The sequence below is a fragment of the Lates calcarifer genome, linkage group LG3, assembly GCF_001640805.2.
Source record: "Lates calcarifer isolate ASB-BC8 linkage group LG3, TLL_Latcal_v3, whole genome shotgun sequence".
Lineage (NCBI taxonomy): Eukaryota > Metazoa > Chordata > Actinopteri > Centropomidae > Lates > Lates calcarifer.
The window spans coordinates 21,490,187-21,510,434 of NC_066835.1; the positions used below are offsets into that span (position 1 = coordinate 21,490,187).

The 20,248-nt window shown below is 39.3% G+C and overlaps 1 protein-coding gene across 1 annotated transcript in view; it reads right to left on the reverse strand.

Moving 5' to 3' along the window:
- Positions 1-2,705: 2,705 nt before the first annotated feature.
- LOC108887580 (venom phosphodiesterase 1) overlaps positions 2,706-20,248 on the reverse strand; it is a 30,760-nt gene continuing 13,217 nt past the window's right edge. Inside the window, exons 12-25 of the mRNA XM_018683023.2 lie at positions 18,588-18,696; positions 17,674-17,796; positions 16,748-16,779; positions 16,207-16,334; positions 15,061-15,130; positions 14,713-14,800; positions 13,620-13,792; positions 10,858-10,903; positions 10,398-10,552; positions 8,883-9,018; positions 7,442-7,519; positions 7,214-7,346; positions 5,641-5,797; positions 2,706-3,859 (exon numbers count right to left, since the gene is read on the reverse strand). Of these exons, the coding sequence (XP_018538539.1) occupies positions 3,686-3,859; positions 5,641-5,797; positions 7,214-7,346; positions 7,442-7,519; positions 8,883-9,018; positions 10,398-10,552; positions 10,858-10,903; positions 13,620-13,792; positions 14,713-14,800; positions 15,061-15,130; positions 16,207-16,334; positions 16,748-16,779; positions 17,674-17,796; positions 18,588-18,696 (1,602 nt within the window). The 3' untranslated portion in view covers positions 2,706-3,685. The remainder of the gene's footprint in view (positions 3,860-5,640; positions 5,798-7,213; positions 7,347-7,441; positions 7,520-8,882; positions 9,019-10,397; positions 10,553-10,857; positions 10,904-13,619; positions 13,793-14,712; positions 14,801-15,060; positions 15,131-16,206; positions 16,335-16,747; positions 16,780-17,673; positions 17,797-18,587; positions 18,697-20,248) is intronic.

Sequence of the window (20,248 nt, forward strand, 5' to 3'; positions counted from 1 at the left end):
TAAGTCTGGAGCAAAGTGATGGACTAGTTTTACAAAGTGTGTTTATTTTTTTGCCTTTGAGTAGTTTATTGTTTCTGTTCGCATTTGTACTTTAAAAAAACCCAGTGTAGGGCCAGTAAACGCATGTTGTCGTCACTGGAAGATTTAGTATGTAATGGAAAAAGTCACTTTAAGTTGTCCCTTAAGATTCAAAAATGATGTTGCTGACCTCATCTCCCAAATAAATACCACACAAGTGGATCCTTTAATGTGGATGCAACTGATATCACATTTTTGTCCTAGTGCACCTGGCCCCACTGTGTAATCACTAATGGTGTGCCGTCAGCAGCATTGTACTGTTTACAGACGTGCGTGCAGCTTGTATGCTTTGGCGAGAAACAGTGCAATTAGCAAAGTCTAAATTGTGCTGGTGACCTTCAGGTAATGGAAGATTTCATGAGGTGGAAAAACATCCTTTTCCTGGCACTAGTTAAACAGACAACATGACTGAGAACATGTAGGAAGGTTCAGTATCTGAGAGGACACTAAACAGCAGATATTAGAGGATGCAGAGGTAAATATGGAGGCCCAAGAGGGACACAGTAAATAAATACATACATATTCAGCTTTAACTCTGTATTTATCTATTTCCTTATATGTATTCATTATGTTCCTATTTACATTGAATAAATATATAAATATATAACAGTACTAAAACACAGGGGGGTTTCATAATGACTACTTTCAGTTTTTCTATTAATGTACGTAGTGCTTTTATTTAAGATATCTTTAACTTGTAGAGTTTTGTTTTGTGTTCAATTCCTGGGAAACAGGCTCCTGAGAAAATAATGGTGACACATCCACTCGAGTCACCCACAACAGATGAGGATCCTAGGATTCCAGTTTGGATCCTAGGATTATAGTTTTGGTTTTACTCACTGTTTCACTCCCACTGTCTTAGACTAGATAGAACAACTACAATCTTACGAGGGATTTACCTAAAATGACTATCGTGATGAGAATACCATGAGTACACTGTTTCTGTTATTCCACCTGCAGCAACTGAGTCATAAAACAAGACAAAAATAAACCTTTCATTATTATTTTTTCCACCCTCTGGCAAACTTTCCTATTTTGGATGAAATTCACACTAGTTTATGAAACTAAAACTGAAATGTAAACTTGTTAAATACAGAATTAATCATGTTCAAGTTAAACAGTGAAGTCAACCAACTGTGACACAGACAGAATGGCATGAGAGACTGTGAGAGGACACGTATTTCTGTGGTTGTGAGTACAAGGTTTGGTTTGAAAGCATTGCTGTGTGGACATTTTGGGCAGTCATCAGCACTTCACTATTTGAGGGTTAAGATTTGGTTTTAGGGTTAGAATTAGGTTTAAGTTACAGTTTATTTTTGATGATTAAGGTTAGGGTAGTGTGTGTGTGAGAGAGAGAGAGAGAGAGAGAGAGACCTTGTTTTATTATGAATTGCTGGATTAAATGAGTTTAAATGGCTGTTTGAGGGTTAAAAGTTGGTTTTAGGGTTTGACTGCAGTCCCTGCATGTGCTATACTAAACTCAACTTACAGACTGTATACACTCGAGAATACTGCATCTCTCCTCACACTGAACCTCGAACCGGAGGTGAACAGCAGTCTTCTACATAAATGCAGAAGTTTATTTACTTCATTCATTCACAATATCCAAGTAACCATTTGCAATAAGGCAGTGAATGTACGCCCTCAGCTCTCCCCTGGGTCATCTTCTTGAAACCTCTGGGTCCTTTTCCATTTGATCACTTGTGTTTTTTTTTCCATCCCAGCGTAGAGTGAGAAAAAGCAAGTGTATCCTGTATAAGAGTCTTCTCCTGAATGAATACCAGCCCTTCACTAGGAATCTGTTTAATAACTGGTGCCTATTGATTTCGATACATTCATCACTAAAAACATATGCCTCATAGAAATGCACTGTATGTGCATAAAGCCAAAGCACATATGAAATGTTTCTTAGGAACAGCATACAAAGCTTATACTCTGGTACAGACACAGTAAAGTCTGTGGAAAGATGAAAGGAACTTCTGGAAGTGAAACAGGATGCAACATCTAGACATCTGAGTCAAAATAATTTAAAATTGTTTCTGACAATATTTATCAGAAAATCCCCTTTCACCTCCGAATGCTTCATCCTGGATCTTTGTTAAGTCTCTTAAAACTACCTTGGAAATCCATTTCCAACATCAACACAACAGTCTGTCTACCAGCAGATCTCCTACAGTGGTGTGTTTTCATACACACACGAAATGAAGTGAGGCAGCCACTGACAAAACACAGACACAAACCTGTGTAGAGAAATGAATATTCAGGCCTCAGCACTGTTACTTGTCATGATGCATTCACTTCAACTTGGATTAGTATCTACAAGGCTGCAAAAACTGGCAGTCTTCATAAACTATATTTAGTTAAGAGTACTCTGGCTTGACATCAGTGGTCCATTACAGTGAAATTAATGCCTGCTATAATTTCCATCCAGGCTATAATGGAGCAAGTTTCAAGTCTCTGCAAGTTGATTCTTCCAGTGCACTGAAATAAAGTGAAGCACATGGCTTCACAGGAGAACCGTAGAGCGTCTGCATTAACAAAAGGATTTATCATGGCTTGCTGGGTGGCTAAGAGTTGGGTTAAAAGTGTTATTTTACTGTGTCTAGGGTTTTCATGAAACACAGTAATAGCAAAAAAAAAGTTTATTGTGTGCAAACTGAGTGAGTTAAAGGCATAAGTATGACTGCACCAAATTTCACTGGAGATCATGTCACTGCAGCAGCAGCAGCTGTCACAGTCGACCATAAATCTATTTGTTTTTCAGTAGTTTCACAATGGAGGCACATGTCCAACATTCCAATAGGTGCTCACACACATTGTCATTTTAAAACCTCAGACCTCAGACCTCAGACCATCACAGTGAAATTCCCTTCAGCTGCCTGTTGATTTCTCCAGCCTGATCCTAATTACTATAATGAGACATCACTGGCTGACTGAGGCACTGACAGTTAAAGGGCCTACTGTTTTATACTGCAACAGTCATCTAGCTGAAACCGCTCTCTCATTTCACAGTAACTGGCACAACATGATGAAACTTTTAAAGAGTATTGATGATATCTCACTCACACAGTTTTGGTTTGTCCTAAAGGAGATGTCTGAAACTTGCCATCAGCATCAGAGGAGGATCAGTGGCATTTCATTTGTGCTCATCAGAGCAATGAAAAATGTATTTGAAATGATTCAACAGCTGTATTTCCTGAATTTAGTTTGTTGTAATTCTTATGTAATTCTTCTTCTTCAAAATACAAAACAGAAACCCCCCCCCCAAAAAAAAGAAAAAAAAAAAGTGGGTGATCATCAAAAGTCCAGATCTGTTCACACGTTTTCTGCTCAGATTAACTTAAACAGAGGGCTCTGAGTTTTACAAAATCAATCACAAAATAGATGAAGAAGTCACATTAGGAATATAGGATATAAGATAAGATTCAATAATATAAAAATAACATGATCAGATTAAAACAAAGTTAATAAATAAACAGTGTCACTGTTGGACAAAGTGAAAGCACAATCTAAGACTAATTATGAAGAATTTTACAAATGCTGAATGTTAATCTCTGAGGTCACTTTTATTCCTTAACTGTATATATTTTCAGTTGAGATTAACCTTTCAGTGTTTTCTGTGAATGGCAGCTGTGGGGCGGGTCTTCACCCTCAGCAGCTCTGGGATTGGTTGATTGCTGCCCTGGTAAAAGTCCAGTCCTGTGATCCACTCAATGTCTCTGACCCGTGCTTGATGGAACCACATGTGATCTTCCACCCAGTTAGATTCATCTTCTGTATTCTGTCGATGCAAAATTGACAAAAGTGACTTTGTTTGTTTGTTTTGAAATTTCACTGTTTGAACAAAGGTCAGCCAATCAGAAAACTGACAGTTTGTGATAACATGTCTCCAAACTGGGGATACTTTTCTTCTTCCTGTTTGTTAACTGTCCAGGCCTGTAACAGTTATGATTCTTTGGTTAGGATTGTCAATTTTGCCTCACCAGAAGCATAGTGTAATGATTCTTGTCATGTCTGGCTCATGTTTCTTGTTTCTTTATTAATCACAATGTATTTCCTGTTTTATTTTGGTTATTCACCGTCTCCTCTTTTTACCTCCTCCCCTCGTGTGCTCCCACTCCCCTGATTATGGGCTTTGCATTAACAAGTTGCACCTGTGTCTCGTTGTCTCCCCCTCATAGTGTATTTAGTCTTTGTGCAGATAATTTATCGTAAAGTTTCCTGACCCTTACAGGGCCACTGTCAGATACAGAAATGTCAAAATCTAATGGACAGTTTACCATAGACTGGGCAGAGCACATTCATGCCCTCCAGAAGATGAAGACCTTCCATTTTAGACACTTTCAAATACTTGTGCAGGCATGTTAATTCATTTCATCCTCTCATATGTACTTTTTCCCCTCCCAGCTAATTCAGTCACTCACACATACTCACTTCATCTTCCTTTATCTTCCTGTACTGTGGTCAAATTTTCTTTTAGATGCACTTTTCCCTGGGATTAAAACTTGTATAACGTCCCTCCAATCTGTACAAAGCGCTGCTGTGAGGCTTCTAACTCGCGCTCACCCACATCACCCCACTTTAAAAGCATTTGCACTGGCTTCCCATCAGGTTTAGATTTCATTTTAAAATTTTGGCTTTCACTTTTATGGCCTAACAGGATGCTGAATTACTCCACCCCTATACACAAGCCAGACTCTTTGGTCCTCAGACTGAGGCCCTTTTATGATTCCATGTAGCCGTCTGAAAACTAAGGGTGACTGTGACTGTCTCTTCCAAAGTTCAGCTCCTAAGCTGTGGAACAAATTGCCACCCACCCTTCACACTGTCATCTTTTAAAAGGCAGCTAAAAACAGATTTGTTTAGACAAGCATTTGGGTAGTGCCTTGTATGTATGTTCATTATGTTTGCCCATTTATGTCTCTTTTTATGTTTTTATGGTGTAGTTTTTAAATGTTCCTACTGCAAAACACTTTGTGACTGCTCTGTCTTGAAAAGTGCTATACAAATAAACTTTACTTAATTACATTAATGCTTGAGAGGATGAACCCTCCTGATTTTAACGACCCCACAGTCTCACCTGTACTGCCACCTGTTAACAAGCTTAAAAACTCAGGCTGTAGAAATCTAAATTGTGCAGTGAAATGAACAAGGAAGCTGGTTTAGCCCTACAAGGACTTTTTATTTGACTGTTTGTCTGGAAGGAATCTGATCCTTTGCCAAACATGTAACCAAGAAGTGTAGAATTCTCTTGATTCCCTTACACAATAGTTCTTTATTGTTTTCTTTTTAATTGTGGCTTCACTGGTCCTGTGTGAGGGTAACTGGGAATATCATGACCATTACTCAAAGTAGCAGACTACACTGCCTCTTTGTTCAGGAGCAGCCAGCATGAAAGACGGACAGTAGGGAGGCTGTGTTGTCATGCAGGGAGTTTCATTTTATATGTGTGATCCAGTGTGAGGTGGTTGTGGTTGATAGAGGAGATCTGAGACACTAAAGACTGAACAGAGATGAGTAAATGAAGTATCGTCTTAAAAAAGTGAACATTGTGATTCTTACTTTGCAGTTTTCCAAATTGTTGGGTCTGTGAGGCAACAGGAAGGACACGGTCTGCAGGCTGCCGACGCAGCCAGTCACTGGATGGCCTGACTCCCTGCAACTTGTTATTACCGCAAAGTAATGTGTGGGGACAGGAATTCTGGTGCCGGACACAAACCTTGAATGACACAAAGTCAACACAGTCTCAATCATCAGCAAAGGTCATCCCAAGTGCTGAAACTTTCCAGCCAAATGTTTTTTTTGTGCCATTAATTCACATTAAAATTTTTTTTTCTCAAACCATTATTATTGTTATTTTTGTCATGAGTACTTTATCTGCAATCCGGTTCTTCCCAAAGGTGTTGGAACAAAACAGAAACTATAAAAAGAGCCCCAGATAAAAAGTACCCAGGTTATTTTTCATGTCAGCCAGTTTATCTTCAAGGGAAAAAATGTAACGTGCTGCATTCTGTGTGTCACAGTAATGACGGCATTTCTCGTAAGCAGGGTTGAGAACACTCTGCTTTTAGTTACATCAACATTTGCTGAAAACAAGGAAGTGGCAGTGGCACACAACCCATACATATTGTTGTCTCCAATATGACAGCCAAGACATATGACAACAAATAACAATGCCTTATGTCAGGTGAGGACACAAGACAAGAACCCCCACTGATGAGAAGAAAGGCCATGCTGTCCTAAAGGATGCCAACAAAACAATTCACCTGTAGCACTGCACCCATAGTCGGTGACACCACACTAATCATGAAATTCATGAGAAAACGGTACGAAGTGGGAGTCAGCAACTCCCAGACTTCATTTTCCAGAGAAAGAGAATTCTTGTTTATAATCAAAACACACTGAAACAAGTAGGTGATGTCAACACTTGCCATCTAAATACCACTTAGGCAATAAGTATAACAAAAAACACAACAAAAGTGGGTGATGAGGGTTTGGGTTTTGTCTTGAAAGATGGGATTTGGCTTTTAGTGTTTTTCTTTCCTGCTCTCTCTCTCTCTCCTTTGTGGTTACATCAGATTTAGACAGAGCTGATCAAATTGTTGGAAATCAATATTGAGCTCTCTGGAGTCCCCCCGACGAGTGCTCCAACTCTCAGTTCTTTTAAATCAAGAATTTAAACAGTTTTCTGGTAGCAGGTAATGTTGTGGTTTTTTTTGCTTTGTGATTAACACTTCACGGCCACCAAACATGTTAGCTCAATTTTGATGAGAACATTTGTTTAATGCAATTATTGTGTCTTGATAAGAATGCAGTGGTCAAAATGCTACAATTAGAAACTTGGATTGTTTCCAGTGATATAAACACATGCACCTGGCTGCAGTTTATCTGATAATGATGGGTTAATGATGTGGCTGCTCACATAAAAACCACGTATCACATATATATATTTTCATTTGTGACAGTGCATGGTTCTATATGGATTCTAACAATGGTCTTATTTAAATGTAACATTCTGGCAAAATAAAGGATTCATTTCTACATTTTAAACTCTGTGGATAAAGTAAAAACTACTCGAATCAGGGAGTTTGTGGTAATTATGGTGTTCTTTTCCTCACTGAGAACATAAACTTACTGCTGTATCTGCTCTGGAGTGTCGTACTGGCCGTCGTAGTTGTAATCGAAGACGGGGCCCATCACCACATTTATGCCATTGTAAACAGAGGCATATTTCTTTAATAGGGTGCTGTGGAAGTAGTACCAGATCTCTGTTTGAGGAGAGGAGAGGAAGAGTGAGTTTTTGATTTCGACATATTTTCTTGTTATTAGATCAGGTACAGGATAGTTTTGCTGTGTAACTTACTCTTAAACTCGGGGTACATTGGTACCACATTACTCATCAGTAGAGCATCATACTGCTGGTCTTCTGTTATATTGAGGTCTGTGAAAACACCACAAGAAAGGATTTTTACGTGTGGTAGCAAAACCTAAATGAGTAACTGTGTAATTATAATCTAATCATTTTTTATGAATAGTTTTTACTCTTAAAAGATTACTTTTACCATTTCCTACCTAAGTAAATATATTGTATGTGTTTCTATCATTATGCCCTGCTGCACTGAGTTCACAAAACTGCTTCAGCAGACACCAACATTACTACCACTACACAAATACGTTACTTTAAACTACAGTGACGAACTACGAACTTTTTTTTTACTGCAACCTCCAGAAAACCAATAACTGCAGCTAAAAAAGAAAAGAAATTAAAAACTGCGTCTGCATTTGGTATAAAATAACTGTAATGATGTGGGTTCAAGCAAGAAATACCTCATTAAGATTTGCAAATACTGAGCTATTTCCTAAATTACACCTCTGACACAAAATGAATCAACAGATGCCTCAGAAAATCTTGTGAAATGGTCCCAAAATGCAGATGAGGTCAGTGCATGTAACACATTAGGGTATGTGTTATCCCAACAGCAGAGGAGACGGTGTGAAACAAACATGACATGGGAAGTCAAAGTGTGTAAAATAACGACACTTTCTCAATTTCCTGTTTTTTGAGTCACAATAGCTTTGTCTCAGCTTTGGTCAAAACCTCAACAGAACATGCCAGTGGTTGCAGTGAAAATGGGAAATACAAAACTTCACCTCACACATTATCCCTTGCCAGCACTCACAATCCATCAGCTTGAAGTGAACTGCATCATTTATCATCACTTTAAGTTGTGGTCAGTGTCACCTCACATCAAGAAGGTCCTGGTTTTAATCTGGCCTGCCATGGTGTTTGTATTCTCTCCCATTGGCTCACTCTGGGTCCTCCAGTTTCCTCCAGCTCATTACTCTAAACTGCCCCTCTTTCTCTTTGTGTGTGTCAGTCCTGTGTGCTATGGTGTACTCAGCCTCTTGCCCAATGAACAGGGCCCCGTTTTCTGTAACCCTGCAATACATGTAAAGCATGCACAGAAAATGGGAGGATGGTGCCGTGTCACTGTGCTGGTAACTAACTCACTGATGGCCCTGTAGCAGCAGATGTGCGAGAAATAACATCTCATTACACAGATGTGTTATTGTTTGTGCAATGAGAGGGGGGAGGATGGGTTCAAATTCTGTGGAAGGGTAGATTCAGAGAAGTGTGTGTCAAAGAATGAGAAGGAGCGACAGTGAGACAGAGGAAATGACTGTAGCTAAGGAGATGCTTACATCCTTTTGATCACTACAGAGATGTCTGCCCCTACTGTCAGCGAACATGGACTGTGTCTTTTGAAGTGGATCTTTTATGTTATTTGTGTATTGCTACATACTGGGTGGGTAGAGGAAGGCATGTGTCAGGTTCCCAGCTGCATTATACTGGTCACACCTCTGAGTCTGGGATGCTGGAAGTCTGACATCAGCCCTCAAACAGTCCGGTGTCACGGGTGACAATGGGTCCAAGTTCACCTAAATGTGAAAACTGATCAGTTCAGTCACCATTTCAATCAGAATGAATCGACAAAACAACTTGCACTTTAACTGTGGTGATGATGGATTACGTGGCCAAACGCATGTTAGCAGCTGGGGTTCTGTTGTGGCTTCTGGATTATGGTCTGTTTTTATTGGAAATACCTTCTTTCAAAGAAAGTGATAGTGAGTGAAGAACTGGGGTCAAGTAGACCGCTCTTCAGACAAAGCCCACATTTCCCAAAGTTCCAAATTCACTGTCAGTTAAATAATGTAATAATATTTCATGTATGCAAGTGTAAATGTGATAATCATACACTTTTAAACCAGCAAGCAACAATAAGCCCTAAATCTCATCTGGAAGACATATTACCTAGGCTTGCATCATTTCAATGACAACTGAGCAAACTCCCTCTGCTGATAAACACTGAGACATGGCTGAAAGTGAGATAATCAGGGGAGTGGACCTTGACTGTGGTCTGCATTACTACAGCAATATATCCACTGACCCACTACAGGCCTTGTGGTCTTGTGGTCTATTACTTATCTTTATTACTGTGTAAACATCTGCTTTTAAGATGCATATTCTCAGATTTACACATTTATGACCTGTTTCAGTGTAACTGCATCATCATTTTATTTTTTTGGGCCTTTATTGGATAGGACAGTGAGACCGGGAGTCAATCTGGGGACCAGCTGCTCAGGGCGCTTAAGCCCATGTGGTACACGCTCCAACCATTCGCCTATGGGGGCGCCCCATGTTTGGCTTTCATTTAATAGTTGATTGACACACTACATTAATGTCCTCTTCAAATGTCAGTTTGTTAGTGGCAGGATGTCAGCAGTATGTTATCTGCTATGACCAGTCCATCTGTATATCTATTTGTCACTGCACATGGGTGACCAAACTAGTTTCCTTTGTGGGGTTTAATAAAGTCATTTGTAATCAATCAAATTACCACACAGCGAACCTGAAAATGTGTAAAATTTAGTGGCTTTTTACCAGATCAAAGATTCAAAATGACCTCAATATTTCAGTCCAGTAAGTTTATTTCTTTGTTAGCTTGATATCTCATCAACTCCTTGCTGTTACGTAGGTTGTGGAAAACCCTGCCCTGCCCAGCAGGGTTCATTTAAACACTGAAAATGGTAGGTGCAAAATATTTTGATTCTTAAGTTTAAGGTGAATCAGAACAAGCTTCCTGAAGAGATTTTCCACCAAAACAATTTCATGTGTTTGTTTGTTTGAATATTTTGCATTGTTTTCCTGTAATTGCCCAAAGTCTGCCACTACGCGTATTTAAGATTCAGATTTAAAACATTTCCATTATTAAAATCACACCTTTGTAATATTTTTACATCACCACTGATGGGTTTACCGGTTTGTTGATGGTGAAGGAGCTCCACAGAGGCATCAGGGCTTTGGTGCTATAGGCACTGATGAATCCCTCCTGGTAGAGGATGCAGTAATTCTGATCAGGCTGCAGCATCCGGGGACGACCAAACAGCATGTGCTCCTTCTCTGCAGTGGACACTGAGAGGGGAAAGGTGCAGATCATTCAAAATCACTGTCATCTTTACAAGTGCTGCAAATGTTGACATTGGTACAAAGATTTTAACTGGAAATTTTTGCTCCATTTACATTGTCAAATCAGTGAACAGTGAGATGTATGGAACTGACAAAAATGTCATCTAGAATCCAAAAACACAGAAAGATCTTTACAGTTCAAGAGGAAATAAAACCACAGAATCACTACATGTCATGTTCTTATATTATATATTGCTATTATTATCGTATTATTAAACTTTTTGTAAAGTGCAAAAGTAAAACCTTCTCACCTTCTTCTGCAGTCAGATTCAGGCGGCTGTTAATAGCATTTCCACTCTGAAGAGACAAAAAACAAAGCAAATGCTGACTAAAGGTTCAGAGTCTCCTCAGGAAGAACAGTCTGCTCTGTCCCTGCTTGGAGAGGGTTTCACTGTTTGTGTCCAGACTGCTTTTAAATTACATGTCTGTGCTGACATGTCTAGGTGCATCCCCTGATGGAGAAATCAGGAACTGAGCAAATGTTCTCCCCTTAAAATTGTCCTTTTAACTCTTGGGTCTTTGTAGAAGCTTTATATTATATTCAATATAGTGGACTGAAACGTTTTAACTACTTTTAATGATTTTGATCTAGACCTTTTATTCTGTGGGTCAAATTGAAATGATTGGAAATATTCAAGAAACAATATGCAGTGATTGCACAATGTATTGAATCCTTCCTGAAAAACTCCAGGGCCTTGGCCAGGAGCTGGGAAGAATGATATCATTTAGCAAACAGATAGGGTGGGATGATTAATCTTCCTGCTGTTGGTGGGATGAGTGATAGAAAATGTTTTAGAAAAATATTTTCAGGCAGGATGGAATTGGACATGTCTCCTCTCCTGTGGTTACAGGCTTTTCACCAGATCTGTTAGCTGTGATATTAGCAGTGAGTGGTGTTGTAGTTTATTTCAACCTAAAACTATTTGCAAGACTAGTTTGAAGTTATCTGAGTTGGTTCCATACACGTACATTTTGGCAAATCGAAACATGAATTAAAGGATTTGTGTGATTTCAGGGTGGTGTGGGTGCGTGTACGTTCAGCATTTCAAATGAAAATAAGTGTAAATAAGCGTGTTGCAATACACACCTGCATGAAAATACAGTGTCCATCTGCGATAAAGCAGACAGTGGACTCACAAATGGATAATACTCAAGGTCCGTCTGCTGCAAGCAAACCAGTTCCAGAAAATCTATAGTCACAGCCTCATTTTGTATTATACAACAAGTAGTTCGTCATTTGAGCAAAGCGCCTCGGCTTTCTCCTTCAGCTGTGCCGGTGACACGGCGCTACAACTTAAAATTCATGTAAAAGTTTGCGGTTGCAGAAGCTACATCTGTGAGTAAATAAACAGTGTCTTTGTTATAACGTGGTTGATAAAAGTAAGCATTTATTTGTGCAGTAGGCTGTTGGTTTAGTTTGATAAAGTCCGAGACCTCGATAAAGCATTAACGTCAGCTCAGAGTTCACTCATCTGGGACTAGAAAATCATTTCTGTTGCTAGTTCGTTACTAAGGCTCTGATTATTTGCCGTAGCGATAAACTCGCTTCCATTACACGTAGGAGTCTAATGACGTGACTGATTGTGTTCCAGTTAATAGTCAGATCCCATGTATTTCCATGGAAACGGGAAAAACACTCGTTAAAACCTTTTAATTTTGAGAGTAAATTGCTCCTCAACGTGAACAGATTTTGATTATACATTTTGCTTTGTTGGTAATAGTTGTATAATCGCAATATTAAACTCGAGGGTGTGCTTTAACGTTATTTGAGCACTTCAGTCGTGCTCAAATAACGTTAAAGCACACCCTCTCGGTTAATATTGCTTAGTTAACATGTCAGTGATGTGTCTTGGGAATTAGGCATTTGATCATTTTTGTTGATGGTGTGTCTGCCATTGAACTAACCATGTGTCTCTCAGACAAGGAACAAAAAAACTGTGACTTTGGATTTGTACTTAGTGAGCCAGAAACAGAATCCATGAATCATCAATCTGGTCAGTGAATTAAATCAGGATGTATGAGGGCCAGAGTAAAGTTCAAATTTTATGATGCTGTGGATGAACCAAATATACAAATATCCACCCCAAGTTAAACTTGCTCTCCCTTTTCTACCCCTTAAATGGAAATACTTGGCCATTTCACAGTTTGGCAATGGCTGCCTGGTCTTTTGGCCCTGTATTTGAAATTTCCCAGGAGTCTGGACCAAACTGTTTCACATGACTCTAAAGCTAAATGCACTTTGAGTTTGAAACTTCCTGGCAAAATTATCTATATATTTTTTTAGTTTTTGTCCTGTGGATAATTCAAACACAAACCTAGCTGAGTGTGAAGTTTGAGGTATGAAGTTCACTCAAATGGCAACTGGGGCCTTTATTTACATGAAGGAAACAGACTTTTAATTCAAGCAGGCTTGTATTACAGGTGAGCCTTTATTTCTAATTCCCTCTGTCAGACAAGTACAGAGGGAAAAAAAAGTTCAAATCCATACCCATGGTTTGGCAATCCGTGCACACTCATTTCAAAATAAGGTCAGGCTCAGCTGAGAAAAAGAAGCCATGTGTAACCCATGTGCTCAGTTTACAAACCTGTGCACACGGTTTATAAAGAGTGCTCGCGGATTCGTAATCCATGCCCACAGTTCTGATTGCAAAACCATGCACATGGACACAAACAGCTCATTTCTTAACAGGGCTCTTATTGTTAATTGTCTGCAGGTATACCATATGCAACAACAGCTGAATGGGATTTATTTCTTTATTTCCACACCCACTGTAATTATTGGAGACATGGCTTTTAGCTGAGGAAATACAGTTACTTCTAACTAAACAGGCCAACTTTACTGTGCTGTTACTGCAGTGTTTCAAATTTCAGTGAAATATGCATCATAATTATATGAAAACACTGTGTTGGAATGACAACAATCAAATGAGGGAAAGCCCCTGTATAGAGGCAGGTTGCTTTTCTAAATCATAGATCATTGATAAACTCAATATGTCAGCATAATAGTACCCACCAGGGCAGGACAGGAGCATCCCAGGCTGTCTGCAGGGTCGAGGCTGAGCAGCGGACACTGAGCAGGCCCGGTCTGCTCTGCGGGGGGAACTGGTGTGTAGTAGGGCTGCCTCAGGACGTGGTTCATACTGCCGTGGGTCCCGTTGTTATCCGTGGGAGAGATCTGCAGCACATCTGAATGGGACGATGACTGTTCAGTTTAGCTGCTCTGCATGTTTCTTACTCCCAGACTGTGTGTAGTTCACATTAAAGTTGACCGTTTCCCAAAGCATACACACAAATTTTTGTTTGATTTCAGCTTTGAAAATCTATTTGCAGAGAATTGAATCCAAAAGCAATCCATCACAGTGAACATTTAGTTTGTTTCAGTTTTTGCCAGTTATTGTGGTAGTGTGTGGTGATACAGGTGCAAAGTTGAGACCATTTTGCAATGGGACAACCCCAGCCGCAAAGGCCGTCAACATATTGATGTTGCAACCCATGTGTACTATGTATTCATTACCACATAATTACATGAGTACTCATTACTCATGGGTCAGACTGCATCCCACTGCAAACTCAGTCTTAATTTTGATCTCAGCTACAGGTTTTAGGACTGTGTTGCAACATTATTATGGCGAAAAATTCCAATACCAGCCACACTGTCAGAGCTGGTAACAAAGAGAGGACTGGTGCAGTTAACCACATTCACATTAATCAACAATCACATTAATCTTTCCACAATGTCCATGTTTGCTCTGTTTGACCTTTGAAAACTTAACCTTGATAAATGGTTTCTGGCTGCTGACTACCTAACTTGAAATTACAAAAGTTAGTGACTCACAAGAAAAAGATATTAGTAGAAATAGTAGATAAGTAGAGTTTAATAAAACAGTTAAAAGTAGGGGAAGCAAAATGTTCACTGTGATTTATTATTTATCCTATGCAAGCATCAAGTCTCTGCAGGTTTGTTTCTGGTTGTGTGGTCGCTGAGTTTCACCTTTAAAAGATCTGATTTGACCCCGTCCTGGTAAAACCACAACAAATGACAGACTACAGTCTACTTTGATACGTACTGTGAGAGGTAATTTGTCATGAGACACCCAAAAACTCACCGCACATGAGATTGTAAAGCTCGACGTTGGAGAAGGGTTCTATTTCTCTTTTGTACTGAAACTTGGGTCCATAACTGACAAACATTGCCTGCAAGAAAAGAAGACAGAAGAAATTTCAAACATTTATTTCAGCGCTGCAGTGGCTGTTAGGGCAATGATCGACATGTTAGGGGGAAAAAGTCAAGAGAGTCAAAAACTAAAATATTTACCAATAAATCAACATATATGTTAATTTTGCAATGACAGAGACAAATCTCAGAATTTTAGAGGAAGAAGAAGTTTTTTGGAGACATTACTGCTAACTGCTGACTAGCAGGACCGAACAGAATAGGAATCATTAGCGCTCACATGCATGCTCTCAACATCGTTATCATAGCCATGAGCTCCACCAGAGCAGAATGTGAGAGATCCTGGAAACCTGTGGGGACAAAGCGGAGTCAGTTTTAGCATAAAAGTCAGATCACTCTCTTAACCCAGTGTTTTTCTTCAGGCATGCAAAGACATTTTTGAATTTAATTCACTTAAAACACAATAAAAAAAAATCTAGAGGACAGGTAATTAACTGTAATTTCCTCCTAATATAAATTCAATACTTTATATAACAACAGTGGTTTTATTCCTTAGATGTTACTTGATGTCACCATTTTTTTGCCTGCAGGGGTCTCCTTCTATGGAAAGATTGGCAAGATATTCCTGAGCTGCTCAACATTTCAGGGCCATCCATCTTCTGACTCCCTCCCAATCTTGGTTTTGAGTAATTTGACTTACATCGACTGGCCAGTGTGTGGAAGTGTAGGGAATAACACTCTAGTGTCCAATGTGGTGGCTGATGTGCAACTTTACCATCAAAACCCATGCATATACAAGAAACAGCTTTTTAATAGTTGGTCACTGTAGTGACCATTATGCATGAAAGGGTTAAATATACTGAAAAGGTGAGTGTGCCGAGTTTGAACCTGAGGGAATAAAGTCTTTTTATGTGGAAGAGCAGATTAAGGGGGCCAGGATGTGGGTATGAAGTCACTGCTTTAATTAGTGGTTGAAACCCCGACAGTGACAGACACTATAGTCATTATGGTGGGAAAGTGCATCTTTAGCTCCCTGGAGGAAGGACATAATAATCTGAGAATAAGATATATGTTATGTTAGCCATCATACCAACCAAAAGCAATCTGCACAATTTGAAATGTCTGAGCCAGACAGTGAACCGAAATCAGGGAATCAGCTCATATCATGTATCTTCAGTCGTCTTCTTGTGCAGACTACAGGTTTTTTATGGTTTGTGGTCACGAGTAAGTGTACTGCTACATTTCCACCTTTCTTGTGGTTTTTACCAGCCCTCTGATCTAATCTATGGCATCTTGTTGTTGGTGACTCTTTCCATAGTGATGTCTTGTGGTCATAACAATAACCTCACAAGAAGAGTATGTGCACAGCTGCTATCAAGAGGCAACTAAAAAAACGACACACAAACTGAGGATGAACAATGTGTACCTCTCAAACAACCATTTTGGATCGACCAGGACATTCACATCTTCGATGCGTCGGCTGTTGGCAAAGTGGAGGCGCTTTGGTAGATTGGCCTTTAGGTACGGTTTGATCTTCTGGTCTGGTTTCTTACACTGAACTCACCAAAAACACAGGAAATGACTTTATGGACACATGTAATAGTTTATTTCTTCCAGCCATGCAGCAGTTTGTGTCCATTTACACCAAATGGAGTGTAATCATCTATTGATTTGCCTAAACTCTTGTGTGAGAGTTAACCTAGCTCTATGAAAACCTGCTTCTGTTAACAAATGCACTTTGTAGCACTTTATTCAAAAACATGTTTCCAATCTAAAATTTGAAAATTGTGCTCACTGACACAAAAAAATGGAAAATTTTCATCATTACATTTTGTCTACATGGACACAACCTGCCACAAGAGCAGGTTTATCCCATTTTGTAATGTAAACACTTATGTGTGTAATGTAAATACTTAAATGAGAATAGTTGGGACATGCAGGTGTTGGCGGGGATGTTGAATACTTACAGTCATGTCAGCAACAAGTCCAGCTGAGTCCACTGTTGACAGGGTAAAAGAGGAAAGTTAACGTTTCTGCCCTTACACCAACTACAGAGCCCTAACTTTTGCAAATGCAGAACAATTATCCACTCTCAATTATTAACTTCAGCATTACAGTGTGGGGAGTGTGAGTGCAGAGTTTTAAGTGACGTTTTCTGCTTTGTATCTGTGCACACGTTTTCACAAACGTGTCTCAGTGTCTTTGTTTCACAGATCTTTTCACACAATCTCTCTTTTTTTAACAGATATAAATCTTTTCTATACATGCACAACCTTGAATTCCTCATGGAGATTTATTTTACAGGTTGATTTACAACAACATACTTTGGTATTATTAGTGAACATCACTTTACAAGCTCAGACTCTCACTGGTCCTAGTTCAAGCCCAAACCTTTCCATGACGAAATTCCTCAAATGTTCTGTCAAGCTTAAGCTTGACATATACAGTTCATGACTGCAGTTAATATATCTAGCTTCATAGCTGGCTAGTCTCATCAACGCCTACTTTGAAAAATACTGTTGACAGGTGTGGGTGTGACTGATGCTTGGGCATCATTTCAGTCCAACAAACCCATAGACATTCATTCAGAAAATCCATGATCTTCTGTTCCACTGAAACCAAACCAAACAGACCTTTCACCACTGATTTCCCCGAGTGAGTCATCCCAAAGGGATCAATAAAGTCTAAGTCTGAGTAAATGAAAAATGCACCAAAGCAGATTAATCACCAGCACAGTGAAATAACCATGATTGAAACCATGAAACTATGATTCTTGATGGTCACTGAGGTAATGAAACCCACTGACAAAACAGACCTATGAATTAGATTCTCACTGAGTCATTGTGGTTCATACTCCACCACAAGAATAGGTTTCCTCTGTATATTTACTCACAGACTGTGTTTTTGTTTTTGGCTCTGATGCGTCCGAATGGCCCCTCAGTGACGTAATAGTTGCTGATGTCTCCCACCATCTGCTGAAGCACCTCCTTCCTGTTGCAGTTTGTCTCCTCCATACCTACAACAGCAGTTACCTTAATCTCTCAGATGATGTGCGACATAACACTGATGACATTATGTTTTGTCTAAGGAACTAAGAAGAACATGCCGTTGGAGGGTTAAAGGCAGAGGTGAAAGTTAGTATATTTATTTATTTCCAGGAAGATGGTTGTGGGAAAACAGTTGTGCAAGTTTTGGTTTTCAGCTGCAAAATAACACCAACTAATTTTATAACATTATCAAATCAAGTAACTGTTTTTTGCTTAATGTCTGCCTTCTGGATTTTATTCCTTGGCATGCAGAAGCTGCAGATGCTTTGTTGAAGCTTCTTGAATGCACCACATGAAGAAAAGTTTTCAAAAATCTCCTGTTAAAACTTTGCAAGAGTGTGACAGTTTTGTATCTTTGACAAAATATAAATAAAGGCAGCCAGTGTTTCACTATATTGGATCTGGGACTGATTTCCTGCCTTATTCTAAGGTAGAGGTGCATTGATTCCACTTTCTCTCTCCCAGTACTGATTTTGGGTTAGGGTTAGGATTAGGCCATACTCTGATTTCAGTATTCAGGGTAATGTGACTAAATAAATGTGACTGAGAGAAGAAACACTGAATATTCTAATGGCATCGGATTGGACACATTGCGGCCGATTCTTAATTGATATGTCAGTATTTGCCACAACACTGATCCATCTCTTACTCTCACAAAACATTGATGCATGGATATAATTCATGTCCTCATTGTAATTCATTGGGTTTAAGTGACACAAGCGACAGAGAAAAAGTCACGTTACTGGATGTTGTGTGTTACCATGATCGGCCACAATGATGATGTTGAGACAGCGGTGCAGGCCAATCTGCTTGAGGCCATTCATGAGCTGACCAATGATCTTATCCACACCCTGGATTGCTTCAATCAGCTGAAAACAAGTCAAACAAACAGCGAGCAAAATATTTCATCAAGACTTGGCAAATGAGATCAGAGAGAAATAGCAAAAATGACAGTGTTACATCAGTGGATATTATAAAAAAGAGGAGTGAAAAATTTGCTGCAAATCGATTTAAATGTCAAATGACTCTAGAGATGAACATTGATCATTTACCACATACTTGAACTTAAACTTAGTCAGCTCTTAAGTACCACGGAACAGGAAAACAAGATGCAGATGTTTCAACAGCTGGGAACTACTGCCTGGAGATTTAGAGGTGGGTTTTTTGGATGACTGTTGTCTGGTATGATACGTTTTTCCAGTTAAACCGAGTATTGTAGATACTGTAGCAGCCCACTGTTCAAATCTATGACTGACAGTATTCCTTCACCCCAGCATCCTCAATTAAGATGGATGAATACACATGCCTGACTTTAGGCATAGGTATTTACACAGGAAATCTGGCCTTTGTTGCTCTTGCTCACCAGGTTTCTTTAATAATTACTGTCATGACACATTTATTTTGACTCAATCCCAAATACATTGTACTGTTGCCACAAATACTCACGAAAGCACCAAATGTGGAATAATCAAATAACCTATGAAAATTGTTTCCAACAAATGCATTATTAACATCTTTATAACGCATTGGGCTTGAGGCCACAGAAAGGGTCGAGAAGTCACTAAGAGACAGACAAAGACACATTAGTGTTTTACAATAGGTAAAATATAGAATATCACCAGCCTTTTAATATAAAAACACTGACTAATGCAAGTGTGCAGAATATCTAAAACGCCATTTAACCAGACCACAGGATAACTTCAAGAGAAACTCCTCATTTCCTTTTATTCCTTAACAGACCATTGAGGTTTATAATTAAAAATAACCTTTCCCACAGTACATGAACCACAATATGTATAGGTAGTCTGTGAGTTTTAGTAAGCAGAGTTACAGCTGGAACTTGTTTTTCCTCAGGAAGGTAGTGTGCTCAGTGTTAAATGTTCCAGAGGAGGTTGTCAATGCTTCAGATGATAAAATCAGCTCAACTAACACCACTTAGAGCAATTTAGCAGGAGGTAGAGACCATTGTGGGTTTTTTTTCTCTTACTTGATTACTTTTAACTCCACGATTTCCCCCCAAAAAAGCTGCTGACAGACAGTTATTCAGTGCCATTAAACCACACATCTGAGTTACATGCTCTTGACACCTCATCCCCCACTGCCCCACCACAGACTGTATTTGAGAGAGGTGGACCTCCTTTCCATAAACTCATAATTAACTGTTAAAAACCAGCAACCAGCAACATTCAGACAAATCTTTATTATTTTATTCAAGTGATTAGAGCTGACTTTTCCTGCATGACCAAAACTTACGATGTCACGTAAGCATGGAACCCTTGTTAGATTTTTTTCACTAGACAATTCCAATAGTTTGTCCAAACAATGTTGACAACGAGAGAGAAAGACAGAGACAGTGTTACTTTGTGCAATTCTGCTGTGAACAGAAGGGAAAAAAGAGAACCATGGAGTTGCAGGTGCCTG